Source organism: Mus caroli, unplaced genomic scaffold, assembly GCF_978045245.1.
Source record: "Mus caroli unplaced genomic scaffold, Mus_caroli_1 scaffold_8, whole genome shotgun sequence".
Classification (NCBI taxonomy): domain Eukaryota; kingdom Metazoa; phylum Chordata; class Mammalia; order Rodentia; family Muridae; genus Mus; species Mus caroli.
In genome coordinates this window covers 6,512,311-6,528,038 of record NW_028227263.1, presented here as the reverse complement: position 1 = coordinate 6,528,038, position 15,728 = coordinate 6,512,311, and the positions used below count along the sequence as shown (strand labels likewise).

The following is a 15,728-nucleotide window of genomic DNA, read 5'->3' as shown; positions in this document are numbered from 1 at the left end:
TGATAATATCCAGCAGAGCCTAGGGCTCTTGGTGGTCACTGAGATCAGGGTTAGATAGGCAAAGGTTATCAGCTGCCCGGGGGAGGAGACATGGTTACTTTCTTGCTTTCCAGAGCCAATATCAGCCCTACAATCCATCTCTTGGGAGGGGCTAAGTCCCGTAAGGACAGCTGGTTCACAGAGAATGTATGCTATGGGGACCAGGTGCCTACAGCTGTCTCCACAAAGGGTGTATTCAGTGCTTAGAAGTCTGTTGAGCTAACACTCAGGCCCCTCTCACAGGGCCCAGTGGCCACAGACCAACTGACCCTTTCCCTGGATGCTGAAGGCAAGACCCAGGTAAGGCTTGAAGCATCTGTCAGTACTGGCTTTGCTGTGGGTAGCAGTTGTAATGGATGAGGGAGGCAAGGAGCAAGCAAATGCAGGTTGAGAGTAAGGGGTAAGTTACGCAGATCAGCACATCTTAGAGGCCGAGTGTGCAGCATGGCAGCAGTAGTTAATGCTGCATTGTATACTTGAGATTCCTAAAAGTATAGATTTTGTAGTTCAGTCTTCTCCCCTTGTGCATACACTAATGATGTGGAGACAATGGGCGCATTACTTGGCTTTGCTCCGTTGATTATTATTTTTTTTTTCATGTACTAATGTAGCAGTGTGTACACCTTACCTATCTATAGCTTTCAGGCCAATGATTCAAACCAAAGCTGTTTTAAAAGTAGCTGGGCATGGGCTTAGAAGAGAAAACACTTGCCATGCAAACATGGGTATTAGAATTCTTTTTTTTTAAAAAAAAGATTTATTTATTATTATATCTAAGTACACTGTAGCTGTCTTCAGATGCACCAGAGGAGGGCGTCAGATCTCATTACGGATGGTTGTGAGCCACCATGTGGTTGCTGGGATTTGAACTCAGGACCTTTGGAAGAGCAGTCGGTGCTCTTAACCACTGAGCCATCTCTCCAGCCTGGGTATTAGAATTCTGTGCTCATCATCCACATAAAAGGCAGGTAGGCATGGTAGGCCGCCTGTGATGCCCACGCTTGGGAGGTAGAGGCAAGGGAACAGGGAAGGCTGGCTAGCTAGACTGGGCTGCATCACGGAGCTCTGGGTACATCAAGAGATCATGACTCAGTAAATCAAGTCAAGAGAGTGAAAAAGGCACAGGACATCAAATTCTGCCCCCCCCCCATGCATACACATACCCACATACGTGCACAGATGTGTGCCCCTCCCAAGAACATACACATTAAAAAGAAGATGCTGTAATAAGCAAGGTCTGTACCCCATCTCTAGACCAACCAGACTACACAGTCACTGAGAAGCATGGCACCCAGGCTGGAGTGATCAAAAAGAGCCACAATCAGAAATGTTTTATCTTCACCTCTGACTTTCCATTATGGTGTCTCATAAACTACCCGCCATGCTCAAAAGTCATTCTTCAAGAAGCAAGGTCCTCTGGGATCATCCTCCCAAGGTCAAGGATGAGTGGCTATATCTCACATCTCTTCCTACTGGGAAAGTGGCACAGACCTGGCCTGTTTCTTCACCTTTCAGAGGCAACGGGTCTTCCTAACTCCTGCACAATGTCCTCCAGAACCCATCTTGACGCCATGTCAAGGTAGGAACATTAACTAACTAACTCTCTCTCTCTCTCTCTCTCTCTCTCTCTCTCTCTCTCTGTGTGTGTGTGTGTGTGTGTGTGTGTGTGTGTGTGTGTGTGTGTGATGATTGCATGATCTTTTCTGGTGGCTCTGTCCCCAACTTGGGTGTCTCTTGTCCTTGTATCTATAGCAGGTACAGACTAATTAGTGCTTGGCTGAAGACTTGAAGGACTCCGAGGGTCTTCAGGTCTCTGCAGCTCTCTCCTTTGCAGGAGGAATCACATTTCCAGCATTTGGTCCCCACCTCTGGGACCACTGGAGAGGGGCCTCCATTCTAGCAGAGGAACTGACTTTAATCACCAAGAAGAAACTAGGCTGTGTTTCTCGGTGTACTCTCTGGCCTCATTCTGATGGAAGCAGACAGATACAAAATTTTAGTCTGAGAAGGTAAAGGTAGTCATAGGCTCAGCCTCCTCAGGCATGAGGGTTTGAATCATGGCTTGAGACAGGATTTGTCCAACAAAATGCTGAGATCGGCAGAGGTGTGTGGTGAGGGTGGGAAGGAGCCATATTGGCCCTGGGGTGGTGACTCGTGGCCCTGACCTTGTGAGCAGCACCACAGCAGGGGCATTGATCTATCCACTAACCTCCACATGGGCACATTCCTAGAAGACGAGTCCCCTGCATCCTGAGGAGCTGAGGCAGAAGCACCTGGGGAAAGTGGCTCTGAGAGACTACTGTGGCCTCCCAGTGGTGCCATGAGTGAGCCTCTTTTCCACAGACTCCTCTGGCATAGTCCAGGCGCTGTCCTCAGGGGGGCCCCTGTGATGTCTTCCTGTTCGGATGGAGCTACTGGACCTCTGAATGTCCACATTCAGCTCTTCTCCAGGCATTTATGGCAGGCTGTTGGAGCCCTTGCCAATACATCTGGGAACACCAAAAAGGTGTCATTCCTAGGTCAGGAACTTGAAACAGGAGTTGAAAGCTTGGCTCCTTTGGAGCTGGTGACCTCTGCAGCACAGTCTGCACCCTTGGTGGCTCAGGCTGAGGCCCCACACCTCAATGATTGACTCTTGGCTCTTGGTCATTATTCCTTAGTATTTCATTTCCATGTGAACCCTCTGGTCCAGAAGTTGTCATCTAAGCCCAAGTAAATGCTCAGACTCAGCACCAGACTCCAGACATCACCCGTGTTAACAAAGCGCCTAGGAAATGGAGACCAGGTCCAGCCCCTAACTCTATTGCAGACAGCTGTGTTAGAGAGCACAGCTACAGTTCCTAAACTGCTCAGAATCCAGTAGAAATGCAACAGACCTAGGACAGGGCAATCATTTTGAAAGAACAAAATGGGAAGGGTCCCAATTCCTGGTTTCAGCTCTACTTCAAAGTGACAGTAACCAAGACAGCATGTGCTAGACAAGGACAGATCAATGGGGCAGGGATGAATCCATAAATAACCCCTGCTATTTATGGTCAGATTGATTTATGAAAATGCTGCCAAGAGATCCAGTCGGGGAAGAAGAGCCCTCTCAACACATCTCTGCCAACATCAGATTATCCACATACAGAAGAATGAAGGTGGGCCCTCCCCTCACACCACACATAAGAATCAGCTCAAAGTGGATGTGAGGACACACCCTGGAGCTACAAAGCACACAGGCAAAATCCTCACGGCTCTGAGTTTGCTGATTCTCCCCAACAGGACAAACACAAGCAACGGATGCTCCCGACAGTTCTGTGTGAAAGTCTCCAGCTGAAGATGACACGCCCACAAAGACAAGACAGTCTGGCAAGAGAGGCAAGCACGTGACAACCACACATCTGACGAGCACTTGCACCCAGTGTGTAAAGAAATAACTCTTAAAATAAAACCACAAAGATCTCTATGCTGGGCTCTGCTCTGTGAATGGCTCCCATTCTTTCAACCAGAGGAAACGCTGCCGCACTGAAGATCTTGGACTGGTCAGAGCTGAAGATGGAGGGCCACGGTGTCTCCAAACCTACAGAAGACAACAGAGTGCCAGAGGAAATGGCTTCCCTGGAACGGAGGCCAGTGGATCAAGAGCTGCAGGAGCCCTCAACAAAGCACCCCAAGGCTGGATTCCTGGGCCACCACTCACAGGGCCACATTCCTTTGTTGGCTTCATTCCGGGAAGCCAACAAGTACTGATGGAGAACACAGCTAGGTTCCCACTCAGGGCTGGAAGAGCAGGGGAGAACAGCTGGAGAAACACACCCAGAGTCTCCCTTACAGAATTGGAACACACTGACCATGGGGAAGTCCACTGTGCTGGGGAAGAGATCTGAGACAAACTCCCTTCAGGCCTTGCCACCTCATCCAAGCGGAGGTAAAGAGCTGAGAAGCTGATGAGGGTGCATGAGTTATTACAGACTACAGACTCTCCCGTCTGACTTCTGCACTAAGCAAATGGCGGGGCTCGGCCCAAAGTGAACAGTGCTCACAGGAAGGGGCTTCTCCTTATGGCAGTATTCTCCCACTTGGATAACATGGTGTTGTTTGAAGGTAAACTTTAATGGGCTGTAGTGGGTTTTCCTGGTTGTCAACTTGACTATATCTGGAATGAACTACAATCGGAATTGGAAGGCTCACCAGTGATCCTAATCTGGAGGCTGGGAGATACAAGTTTCCAACCTGGATCTTGGCATGGAGATCTTGAGGCATAGTGGCTATGAATTCCAGAAGATTGACACTGGGAGATCCCTGAGTTCAAGGTCATCTGGGATTAAAGGCGTGGTGGCACACACCTTTAATCATGGCTACACCTGCTGGAGACCATATAAGGACGTTGGAAGAAGGAAGACTCACTCTCTCTTCTTCACCTGCTTGTCGTGTGGGACTGAGCAACTCCTAGATCCTTGGACTTCCATTCACAGCCGCTGCTGACCATTGTTGGGAGTTGGACTACAGACTGTAAGCCATTAACAATTCCCTTACTATATACAGACTACTCATAAGTTCCGTGACTCTAGAGAGCCCTGACTAATACATTGGCTAAGGACACATTGAAAACTCTACTACAGCCATTGGAAACATGTTTACATTGATTCATGTGTATGCCCAAGGAAACTCATGCAGCATGGTGAGCCAAGTATGGAGGTCAAAAGGACAACCGTCAGAATGCGGCTCTCTCCACCAGGTGGACTTCAGGAATCAAACTCAGGTCCTTGGGCTTGGAAGCAAGCACCTTTACCCACTGAGCCATCTTGCCAGACTTCCTAAAACTACTATAGAAAGATGTGTAATTGGTGAACTAAGGGAGAAGATGGTGTGTGTAGGGGGGGGGCAGAGCGGATCATGTAAAGCCTTTGATGAAAACCCGAGGAGGAAAGCTGGATAGGAAAGAAAAAGCAAGGTAAGTGGACTGGCTACAAACACAGTAGCTAGGAATCTGACTGTGTCACTGTCAGTGTCCCAAACACATCAGCTAAAGGCAGATGTGGGCACAGCAGACAGTGAAAGATAATCCAGCTTTAAAGTGACAGAAAGTGGCAGTTCTCCAATAAGAAATGTGTAACATCCACAAAGGTCTTCATTCGTCAGTGAAATGCCAATAAAAACCAGCTGTGGTAACTGGAGGTGCAGCTCAGTTGGTAGAGCACCCTGCATGCATGGGGCATTATGGGGCATGGTGAAACAGATGCCCTAATCCTAGCATTTGAGTAGTAAAGGCAGGAGATCAGAAATTCAAGGTCATTTTTGGCTATGAAGTGGGTTCAAGATCAGCCTGGACTATATGAGAAACAAATAAAAGAAACAAATAAAAAACTCAACAAAACATGCAAATAAATAAAACATTACACCAAACCTACACAACAACAACAAAAAGTAATAACAAAAACAAACAAACAAAAGCCTCACTGTCTTAGAGTCAGTGTAGTGATTACAATTTAAGATGCAAACTGAAGCCGGGCGGTAAATTTCTGAGTTCAAGGCCAGCCTGGTCTACAGAGTGAGTTCCAGGACAGCCAGGGCTATACAGAGAAACCCTGTCTCGAAAACAAAACAAAACAAAACAAAACCAACCCTTCCAAGAACCCCCTAAAAAGCTGCAAACTGAATGGTAACAAGAAGGGGTACAGATGTGAAGGTTTAGAACCATCATATGTGGCCTATGGGAGTATAAGATGGCCCAGCCATCAAGCACACCATGAAAACTGAGACATAGAGGTGTCACATAAGCCAGATGTCATGAAAAAACAAGAGCACATCTCCAAGAGGACCTCCACAGGGGCATTCATTCACAGTAGAGATACAGTGACTCAGAAGCAGAAGTGGCCCAAACTCCTGCACAATGGCCTCCAGAACCCATCTCGGCACCATGTCAAGGGTAGGTGCATTCTCTTTCTCTCTCTCTCTCTCTCTCTCTCTCTCTCTCTCTCTCTCGTGCGTGAGTGTGTGTGTGTGTGTGTGTGTGAACTGTATGTTACACAATTGTAAGAAAACTAAGGTGTTCATTAAAGTTCCCCAGTCTCCAACTTCTCAGTTCTCCATAAGAACATTGTGTGTCCATGAAACTCAAGAACATTGTGTGTCCATGAAACTCAAGAACATTGTGTGTCCGTGAAACTCAAGAACATTGTGTGTCCATGAAACTCAAGAACATTGTGTGTCCGTGAAACTCAAGAACATTGTGTGTCCGTGAAACTCAAGAACATTGTGTGTCCATAAAACTCAAGAACATCATTGTGTGTCCATGAAACTCAAGAACATCATTGTGTGTCCATGAAACTCAAGAACATCATTGTGTGTCCATGAAACTCAAGAACATTGTGCATCCATGAAACTCAAGAACATTGTGTGTCCATGAAACTCAAGAAGAACGAAGACCAAAGTGTGGACACTGTGCCCCTTCTTAGAATTGGGAACAAAACACCCATGGAAGGAGTTACAGAGACAAAGTTTGGAGCTGAGATGAAAGGATGGACCATCCAGAGACTGCCATACCCGGGAATCCATCCCATAATCAGCCCCCAAATGCTGACACCATTGCATACACCAGCAAGATTTTGCTGAAAGGACCCAGATAGAGCTGTCTCTTGTGAGGCTATGCCGGGGCCTAGCAAACACAGAAGTGGATGCTCACAGTCAGCTATTGGATGGATCACAGGGCCCCCAATGGAGGAGCTAGAGAAAGTACCCAAGGAGCTAAAGGGAACTGCAACCCTATAGGTGGAACAACATTATGAACTAACCAGTACCCCCAGAGCTCGTGTCTCTAGCTACCTAAGTATCAGAAGATGGACTAGTCAGCCATCATTGGGAAGAGAGGCCCCTTGGTCTTGCAAACTTTATATGCCTCAGTACAGGGGAACACCAGGGCCAAGAAGTGGGAGTGGGTGGGTAAGGGAGTGGGGGGGGGGAGGGTCTGGGGACTTTTGGGATAGCATTTGAAACGTAAATGAAGAAAATACCTAATTAAAAAAAAAAGAACATTGTGTGTCTTCTCAGTGTTAGCCAATACTTCCCACCTCCAACTAAAGCTCCCACCAGTGGCTGCAGGATGAAGCTGAGTTCCTCTCAGTGCAGGTGTCTACCCAGGGTTGGTTCCCATTCACAACCTCCAGAAGTCAGCATGGCAGTTAGCCTGTACACTCTCCATGTCTGGATTCTCACAGGAGGTGCCCACTCCCACACAAAGCCAGTGTCTATTTCCCAAAGCTCTGGTTTTAGATGCCCCAGGAAGAATCGCCACCAAGAGTTGGCTCTTGGCACCTAGCCCAGGAGCTGTCAGGTTAAAAACCAACCCAGACACCAGAGGCAGTTGGAGGAGAGAGAGACAAGAGGACAGGAACCCCCACCTACCTACGCTTGAAAAATCAAGGCACCCAGGGGATGACCCCTAGCCCTGCATCCCACACCCTCTTTTGGACAACACAGATCTGGGAAGTTATACTCCAGAGTGCCAGGCTCAGACAGGCCCAAAGGTAGGCAAACACTGACCACTGATCACCACTCGACACATAACAGTTGCTCTCCTGCACGTCGCATCTGTACCCTAGTATTAGGAACTAAACGGTGACTCCCCACCCTCAAATATGTTGAGAACTTAAACCCTAAGAATAGTGAATGTGACTTTACAAGGGGTACTCAAAACTGACAGCTAGCCCCACAGTCAGAGACAGGGAGTGGGTTCCTTCTTGGAGCCTTAGGAGAGCAGAGCTTTGTCACTTTGATTTTGGATATGGTACACCTGAGCACCAATGTAGCAGGACACAAGTCACCAGAACACTAATGCCCCTGGGCATAGCATCCGGGGCCTTTCACTCTGAGTGCCTGCTCTTGCCCACAGCTGGCTCTCCAGGTAATTACTGGCCAGAAGGAGCAAATAGCTGTGGGCAGCTGTGCCGACAGGCTGCGGGTGGGAGTTATGACAAGGGAATCGGGAAGGTAGAGGGAAGGTCATAGGCCTCCTTGGGACTTTAGGAAGACTCTTGCTTGATTGTAGAATGCATACTTTGCCCAGAGGCCGTGCAGAGTGCTGTGATGGGACCTTGCATGCCACACACAGATGTGGCGAGGACCTGAACCCTGCACTCACCGACTGGGAACTGTCTCTGCTGCTGTCCCGAGACTTATTCTTGGCCAGCCGCTTTTTCTTCTTGTGCAGAGGCCTCGACTCCAGGATCATCTCCTCCAGCTCAAAGGTGGGATCACAGTGCAGGCGGCCTTTCTGTGGAGAGACAGGGTACTGAGCCCAGCCTGCGGGTTCTCCACCACCACCCCAACAGCCTGGAGCCACCTGTCTGGGCACTCGGGGCTTACATTGGGCACAAAGCCTGGTTCCACCTTCTTTTCACTCAGGTCGTCCCACAGCACGTGGGCCAGCGATGGGGCTGTCTGCATGTCTTGGAGACTGGAAAACCGGTGCTCAGGGTTCACGGTGAGGAGCTGCAAGGAGGGTCCCTCTCAGATAAAGCCCCACAGAAGAATGGCCAACCTGTCTCAGGTTGGGGCAACCCTTGAAGGTGTCCATAGGACAAGGCTCAGAACCTCAGGATGGAGAGTGGCTTGTGAGAAAAGAGACATGAAAGGATATGGCCCTAGGGACTCTTTGATCCCAGTGCCCCATATCCAAGGACAACAGAGGAGCTACAGGGACGTCCTGCCAAGATTTGCCAGCAGGTGGCAGTGATGGCCTGGCTAACACTCTCATACTAGCATGCAGGCCCAACTAATTACTGCAAAGCTTCCGTGTAACACCTCCAGGCTCTAGAAACATTCATACCCACACTGCATCAGAACATCAGGTCACCAGGGCCAGGTGCCTCCTGGTCAGGTCTCATATATAATAGCCCTTTTTCACACCTGTCCTGGCTATAGCTTCTGCTCTCTGAATCTACCCCTTCCAATACTTCAATCAACATATTTAGAGAACAGCTCTTCTTGTGATTAAGCAGCCCCTAGTCCAGTCCCTGGATATACAGTGTCCCAGGGTCCGTGTGTCCCTGATGGCTGGGATCCTTCCATCCCTGTGTCCTTAATGTCTGGGATCCTCCATCCTCCTACCAGCAGCTATAGATAGAGCTTAGCTGTAAGAGGTACAGGGTGGGAGGTGAGCTGGATTGTTTTTGTTGTTGTTTGTTTGTTTTTTGGTTTTTTTTTTTTTTTTTTGAGATAGGGTTTCTCTGTATAGCCCTGGCTGTCCTGGAACTCACTTTGTAGACCAGGCTGGCCTCGAACTCAGAAATCTACCTGCCTCTGCCTCCTAAGTGCTGGGATTACAGGCATGTGCCACCACGCCCGGCTTTGGATTGGTTTTTAATTTGCTCCCTAGAAGTGTTGTGCACCTTTTGTAGTGTGGTCAGGGGCAAAGGAGACTAGAACATAGCTTGAGTTATGTGTTATCCTGCTACCCTCTTCCCGCACTACACGTGTGATGCAGAAGGCTTGATGCCTTCTTTGCCTGGGTCTGAGCGTCATGAGAGGTGGGTGATAGCCACGTCCTGACACATGAGTTCCTGATGGGGATTACAGACTGGAGTGTGCTAATATTTAGCTTACCAGGAGGGCCCAACACTGAGAGCCTGCTGCTAGAACAAGAAACCTACACGTTGGTAGCAGATTCCTTCTCTCTGAGGCACACAGGGTCTCAGGGTAGTTGCCAGAAAAGATTATGGCTGTGCTAGTGAAGGAGTCTGAGCCCATGGAAAGATGGGGTGTCTCTTCGAGCTCCTGAAAGAGTTGCAGAAGGGATGGGTGCTCTGGGAGAGGGGGAGAGGAGGGAGCTCACCTTTCGCAGCAGGGCTACCATCTCCTTGGACCAGGTGGGCACGTACTGGACACTCACAGTGCTGAACAGCTGAACGAGCGACTCCACAGCATTGCTCGAGTGGATATCGTAGGGTCTCTGTGGGCAGGGATGCACTACACCAGTGCCTTCCCCAGCACGGCACCCAGACAAAAGTACAAACACCCTAGGAGCCCAGCTTCAGTCCCAGGTGAAGGCCAGGCTCTGAGAACAGCAGCCACCTGTTCCAGAGGCTAGGGGGTAGAGCTTGTGCCCCGACTGAACTGGGTATCAGAGGCCAGAAGCTCATCTGTCAAGGGTATGCCCTCTCTACCACCACCAAGACCTGAGGCCTGAGTAGTTCAGTCCAAAAGGACAGGAGGTTTTTTGTTTTGTTTGCTTGTTTGTTTGTTTGTTTGTTTGTTTGTTTTACCAGGATTGGGGCTTCATGGAATGGTAGAGGATACCATATGAGACTTACGCAGATCACTGCCTCTGCCCCTAGAGAAAAGCAAGTCCCTCCCAAGAACCTGCTAGACACACATCCCAGCCACCCAAGGAGACTTGCTAACTCAGGCATCTGTCTTAATATGCTTAAAAGCCCGAGTCCTCTGAGGTTATGGGGGGGGGGGTATCATCCTCCATCCATGGCTGTCAGCCAGTCCAGGGCAAGGAATTGGCTAGCTTAGGGTTACAAGGCTCCGTACCCATCCTCGTAGCAGCTCGTAAGCCATCACCCCCACCGACCACCAGTCCACCTCGAAGGAGTAGCCAGTCCCGCCATTGACGAAAGAGTGGAAGATCTCTGGAGCTTTCCAACGAAGAGAAGAAAGAGCTGAGCTGTGGGGCTAGAGGGCCTGATGACCCCGCATCACACCGCCAGGTCTGCACCAGATCTAAAAGAGAACACTACCCACCACCCTACCCGCCACAGTTCTGCACTGTGCCACCTGCTGGGAGGAGCCCCCTTCTGGACCAGCCCACAGCAGATAAAACACTGCATTGCCATTTGGTTGCACCCCATTGTCCTCTGCTCTAAGACTTTATCTAACTATGGAGTAAGGACGAGGCAGGGGCATGGCTCTGCATGGTCAGGTGTCATCTGACGCCTTCGGCTTACCCATGTACGGTTTGGTCCCAGCTAAAGCTGTCGCCCTCTCCCCATCCTTTATGATGGTGGCAATGTTGAAGTCAGTAAGGTGTGCATGTCCTGTGAAGAAAGGGCAGACATGGCTTTCCAGGTCCTGGGTCGGGTACCCACACTTCTCTCTGTGTCCCAGAGCTCCAGGGACTCACCTTGTTCATCCAGGAGGATGTTGTCAGGCTTGACATCTCTAGGAGGACAGAAGGTGACAAGAAAATGAGCTTGGACCCACACTATTCATGCCCTGAGGTCTCTGACAGATGCCCCCATCAGAGGCAGAGGCTTGGAAGGCTTGGCTTTTAGAATGAATCCTAACATAGAACCTAGTGTCATAGAGGGCATACCACACACTATTCAGAGGGCACCAGGGCCACCTAGAAGGCAGCTACAAGGGAGCCACCAGCAATCCATGGAGTCTTGTCCAGAGGACATGTAGGACTGTGCAGAAGGCACCTACAGCTGGAAGCCTCTGGGGACTGCAGAAGACCCTCAGGGCCGGGTTCCCATGATGCCCTCACTAGATCCCTGGAACTGCCCAGAAGTGGACTCGTCTACACTCTGCTCACAATCTGACTTCAGCCCTCTCCACCTTGGCTTCTAGGAAGACATCTAGCACTCAGTAACCATCACATACCTGACTCCTGTCCAGACAACAGAATCCCAGGGCAGAGAGGTTAGAAATCAGGTTTATCTGCCTTATAACACACCTCAGTTTGAGCCAAGACTGCAGGATTTCAGCCTAATTTCTGCTCCCTGATTCTACCTGCTTGCTAATTAGACATTTCCCCAATTCCATCTGGTTTTTACAAACGCCACAATCAGTATGAAGTCCCATGATGTGGTCAATAGATAAATAAGAGCCACTGGGTGTGGCCAGGCTCTGTGGTACACCCATGAGGACTAAGTTCTCTGTGTCCATCCTCAAAGTGGGTGGTTTGGACAGGGCCCACCACTGGGAAGAGGAGCCAGACCAGGCTTGGGTGTGACCCAAGGGTATTCCCAACCGTTCAGCCTAGGAAGATGCCTCATGCCACAGGCGTTCACACACCTGTGGATGATGTGTTGGCTACGAAGGTAGTCCAGGGCCAGGGCCATCTCGCAGATGTACAGCCTCACTGTGTCCTCTGAGAACTGGACATTCTGCTGTAGGTGGTAGCGCAGGTCTCCCCCCAGAAGCAGATCCACCACCATGAACATGTCCTCCTCATCCTGGAAGGAGTACCTGTGGGTACCAGGAGGAGACTTGGTCCTCATCATGGAAGGAGTACCTGTGGGTACCAGGGGGAGACTTGGCCCTCATCCTGGAAGGAGTACCTGTGGGTACCAGGGGGAGACTTGGCCCTCATCCTGGAAGGAGTACCTGTGGGTACCAGGGGGAGACTTGGCCTATGAATGGTTTGGGGATCCAGAGCAGTGGCTCCTCCCTCCTTCCAGTCTGATCACCATCATGCCTGAAGCATTCCCCACACCCTGCTCAGAGCTGCGCCAAGACCCTAGGGAAGACAGAACAGCCATGTCCATGAGGGCGGTTTGGCTGTGAGCATAGATGCCTGTGAGTGACAACTGAAGAACAGAAACTGCACATTTCCGAGCTGTTCCAGGCTTCCCTGGCTTCTTCTATGAGGACACACGAAAGTGGTTTGTAAGAGAAGAACATGAGACAGTGCCAGTGAAATGCCGAGTACAGATCTGGGTGAGGAATTGGTATTTAATGACCAGACACCATGGTGACAATGGTGGTGGTGTTAGTTATAATGATGGTGGTGGTGATGTTGATAGCAAGATGGTGCTTGCGATAGTGACAGTGTGATGACAGTGCTGGTGCTGGTGATGACAGTGCTGGTGCTGGTGATGACAGTGATGGTGCTGGTGATGACAGTGCTGGTACTGGTGATGACAGTGATGGTGCTGGTGATGACAGTGCTGGTGCTGGTGATGACAGTGCTGGTACTGGTGATAGTGTGATGATAGTGATGGTGCTGGTGATAGTGTGATGATAGTGATGGTGCTGGTGATAGTGTGATGATAGTGATGGTGCTGGTGATAGTGACAGTGTGATGACAGTGATGGTGCTGGTGATGACAGTGCTGGTGCTGGTGATAGTGACAGTGTCATGATAGTGATGGTGATAGTGACAGTGTGATGATAGTGATGGTGCTGGTGATAGTGATGGTTCTGGTGATGACAGTGCTGGTGATAGTGACAGTGTGATGATAGTGATGGTGCTGGTGATAGTGATGGTTCTGGTGATGACAGTGATGGTGATAGTGACAGTGTGATGATAGTGATGGTGCTGGTGATAGTGATGGTTCTGGTGATGACAGTGATGGTGATAGTGACAGTGTGATGATAGTGATGGTGCTGGTGATAGTGACAGTGTGATGACAGTGATGGTGATAGTGACAGTGTGATGATAGTGATGGTGCTGGTGATAGTGATGGTTCTGGTGATGACAGTGCTGGTGCTGGTGATAGTGACAGTGTCATGATAGTGATGGTGATAGTGACAGTGTGATGACAGTGATGGTGCTGGTGATGACAGTGCTGGTGCTGGTGATAGTGACAGTGTCATGATAGTGATGGTGATAGTGACAGTGTGATGATAGTGATGGTGCTGGTGATAGTGATGGTTCTGGTGATGACAGTGCTGGTGATAGTGACAGTGTGATGATAGTGATGGTGCTGGTGATAGTGATGGTTCTGGTGATGACAGTGATGGTGATAGTGACAGTGTGATGATAGTGATGGTGCTGGTGATAGTGACAGTGTGATGACAGTGATGGTGATAGTGACAGTGTGATGATAGTGATGGTGCTGGTGATAGTGATGGTTCTGGTGATGACAGTGCTGGTGCTGGTGATAGTGACAGTGTCATGATAGTGATGGTGATAGTGACAGTGTGATGATAGTGATGGTGCTTGTGATAGTGTGATGATAGTGATGGTGCTGGTGATGACAGTGCTGGTGATAGTGACAGTGTGATGACAGTGCTGGTGATAGTGACAGTGTGATGATAGTGATGGTGCTGGTGATAGTGATGGTTCTGGTGATGATAGTGATGGTGCTGGTGGTTATAGTGATGGTTCCGGTGATGATAGTGATGGTAGTGGTGATAGTGATGATGGTGGTCATCTTGTTCCCTGTCCTCCATAAGCCATTCTCTCTCAGCCTCAGTGGAAGGAGGCTGGAGAAGGTGGCACGGGCAAGATTTTGAGGAAGAGGTCAGGAAGAGGGGCAAGGAGACTTGGGATGTCCCCAGTGCACACAAGACTAGGTGGCAGGTGACATCTAGGGCTCTGGGATGTGGAAGGGGAGTGCAGCTGCAGGAGGTTAGGAAAATAGACTCTGAAGTCCTGGCTGTGGCCCATGTCACTGCAGCACCTGAACGGTTGCAGGCCCAGAGGTTGTGTGTGTGTGTGTGTGTGTGTGTGTGTGTGTGTGTGTGTGTGTGTGTCTGATCATTAGGCAACACTGCCTTTTAGAGTGCCTGGGAGGCTGGGCTGCTGAGGCCCCAAAGACAAAAATCCTGTCCTTCCTTCTTTCCAAAAAGCCTCAGTGCCGACTGTGTTCCCACCTCACAGCAAACTTCCTCCTTTCCCCTGACATGGGTGGGTTTGAGGGGTATGTCTCATTTAGACCTTCTCCCCGCTTTATGATGTCCAGTATGCTAAAACATGATGGAATGTGTACCATAAAAATGCTATCTGAGTCTGTCACTCCTCAGCCTGCCTGGGAATAACCAGCCACAAGCATCCTGGAGATTCTAAGTAGGAAGCAAGCCATTCTGGAGCCATGCTATGTAGCCTCTGGGAAGTGGCCACTGTCTACTTTGTAGATTCTTGACTTACTGTAGCAGAAAACAAGACAGCAGGTTGCAGTTGGGGCAGGTGGACATAGGGTCCTGTGCATGCTGTTATGTTTACATATGGTCCCATAGACTCACGTGTTTAAACAAACCTATGGGGGGGGCAGGGAGTGGAATATGATGGTTTGTATATGCTTAGCCCAGGAAGTGGCACTATTCAAGGGTGTGGCCCTGTTGGAGTAGGTGTATCACTGTGAGTGTGGACTTTAAGACCCTCATCCTAGCTGCCTGGGAGCCAGTATTCTGCTAGCAGCCTTCAGATGAAGATACAGAACTCTCAGCTCCTTCTGCACCATGCCTGCCTGGTTGCTGCCATGTTCCCTCCTTGATGATATTGGACTGAACCTATGAACCGGTAAACCAGCCCCAATTAAATGTTGTCCTTATAAGAGTTGCCTTGGTCATGGTGTCTGTTCACAGCAGTAAAACCCTAACTAAGACAGAAGGAGTCAATGAAAACCCCTGGGCCAGGGGATATCCATGCACTGAGAGAACTCCAGTGTTGAGAGGATCCCTGTGGGTCAGGGAGCAGTCCTGCAATGGAGAGGAGAGGAAGGAATCAACCTCCCAGGAGCCCATGGTTCTTAGGCCTCTGACAGGAACCTATACTTGGTAGTATGATTTAGTGCTAAGCACTGGGCTCCTAGCAGATCCTGGGGAGATTCTATATGAATCCCAGCACACCATGGACCTCTGGGCCTACCAGGTCCTGAACATAGAAGCTGAATAGACTGGGGGAGGGGGAGGGAGGGCTAGCATATGGGAAACATCCTTGGGTTTTCGAGCCAAAGAACAGCTAGGTCCCTTGTCCCACTCCAGAGGGTCAATCCCACCTCAAAGGTCATTCATCCCTGGCAGGCCCCCGGGTGG

The 15,728-nt window shown here is 49.7% G+C and overlaps 1 protein-coding gene across 3 annotated transcripts in view; it reads right to left on the bottom strand.

The window, feature by feature from the left end:
• The window catches only part of Stk32c (serine/threonine kinase 32C), an 81,053-nt gene that overhangs the window by 2,443 nt on the left and 62,882 nt on the right, over positions 1–15,728 (bottom strand). For all 3 annotated transcript variants that reach the window (XM_021167932.3, XM_029479993.2, XM_085841193.1), the window contains 7 exons: positions 12,043–12,216; positions 11,147–11,184; positions 10,971–11,060; positions 10,558–10,661; positions 9,854–9,970; positions 8,386–8,511; positions 8,162–8,293 (listed from right to left, as the gene is read on the bottom strand). In XM_021167932.3, the coding sequence (XP_021023591.1) occupies positions 8,162–8,293; positions 8,386–8,511; positions 9,854–9,970; positions 10,558–10,661; positions 10,971–11,060; positions 11,147–11,184; positions 12,043–12,216 (781 nt within the window). The remainder of the gene's footprint in view (positions 1–8,161; positions 8,294–8,385; positions 8,512–9,853; positions 9,971–10,557; positions 10,662–10,970; positions 11,061–11,146; positions 11,185–12,042; positions 12,217–15,728) is intronic.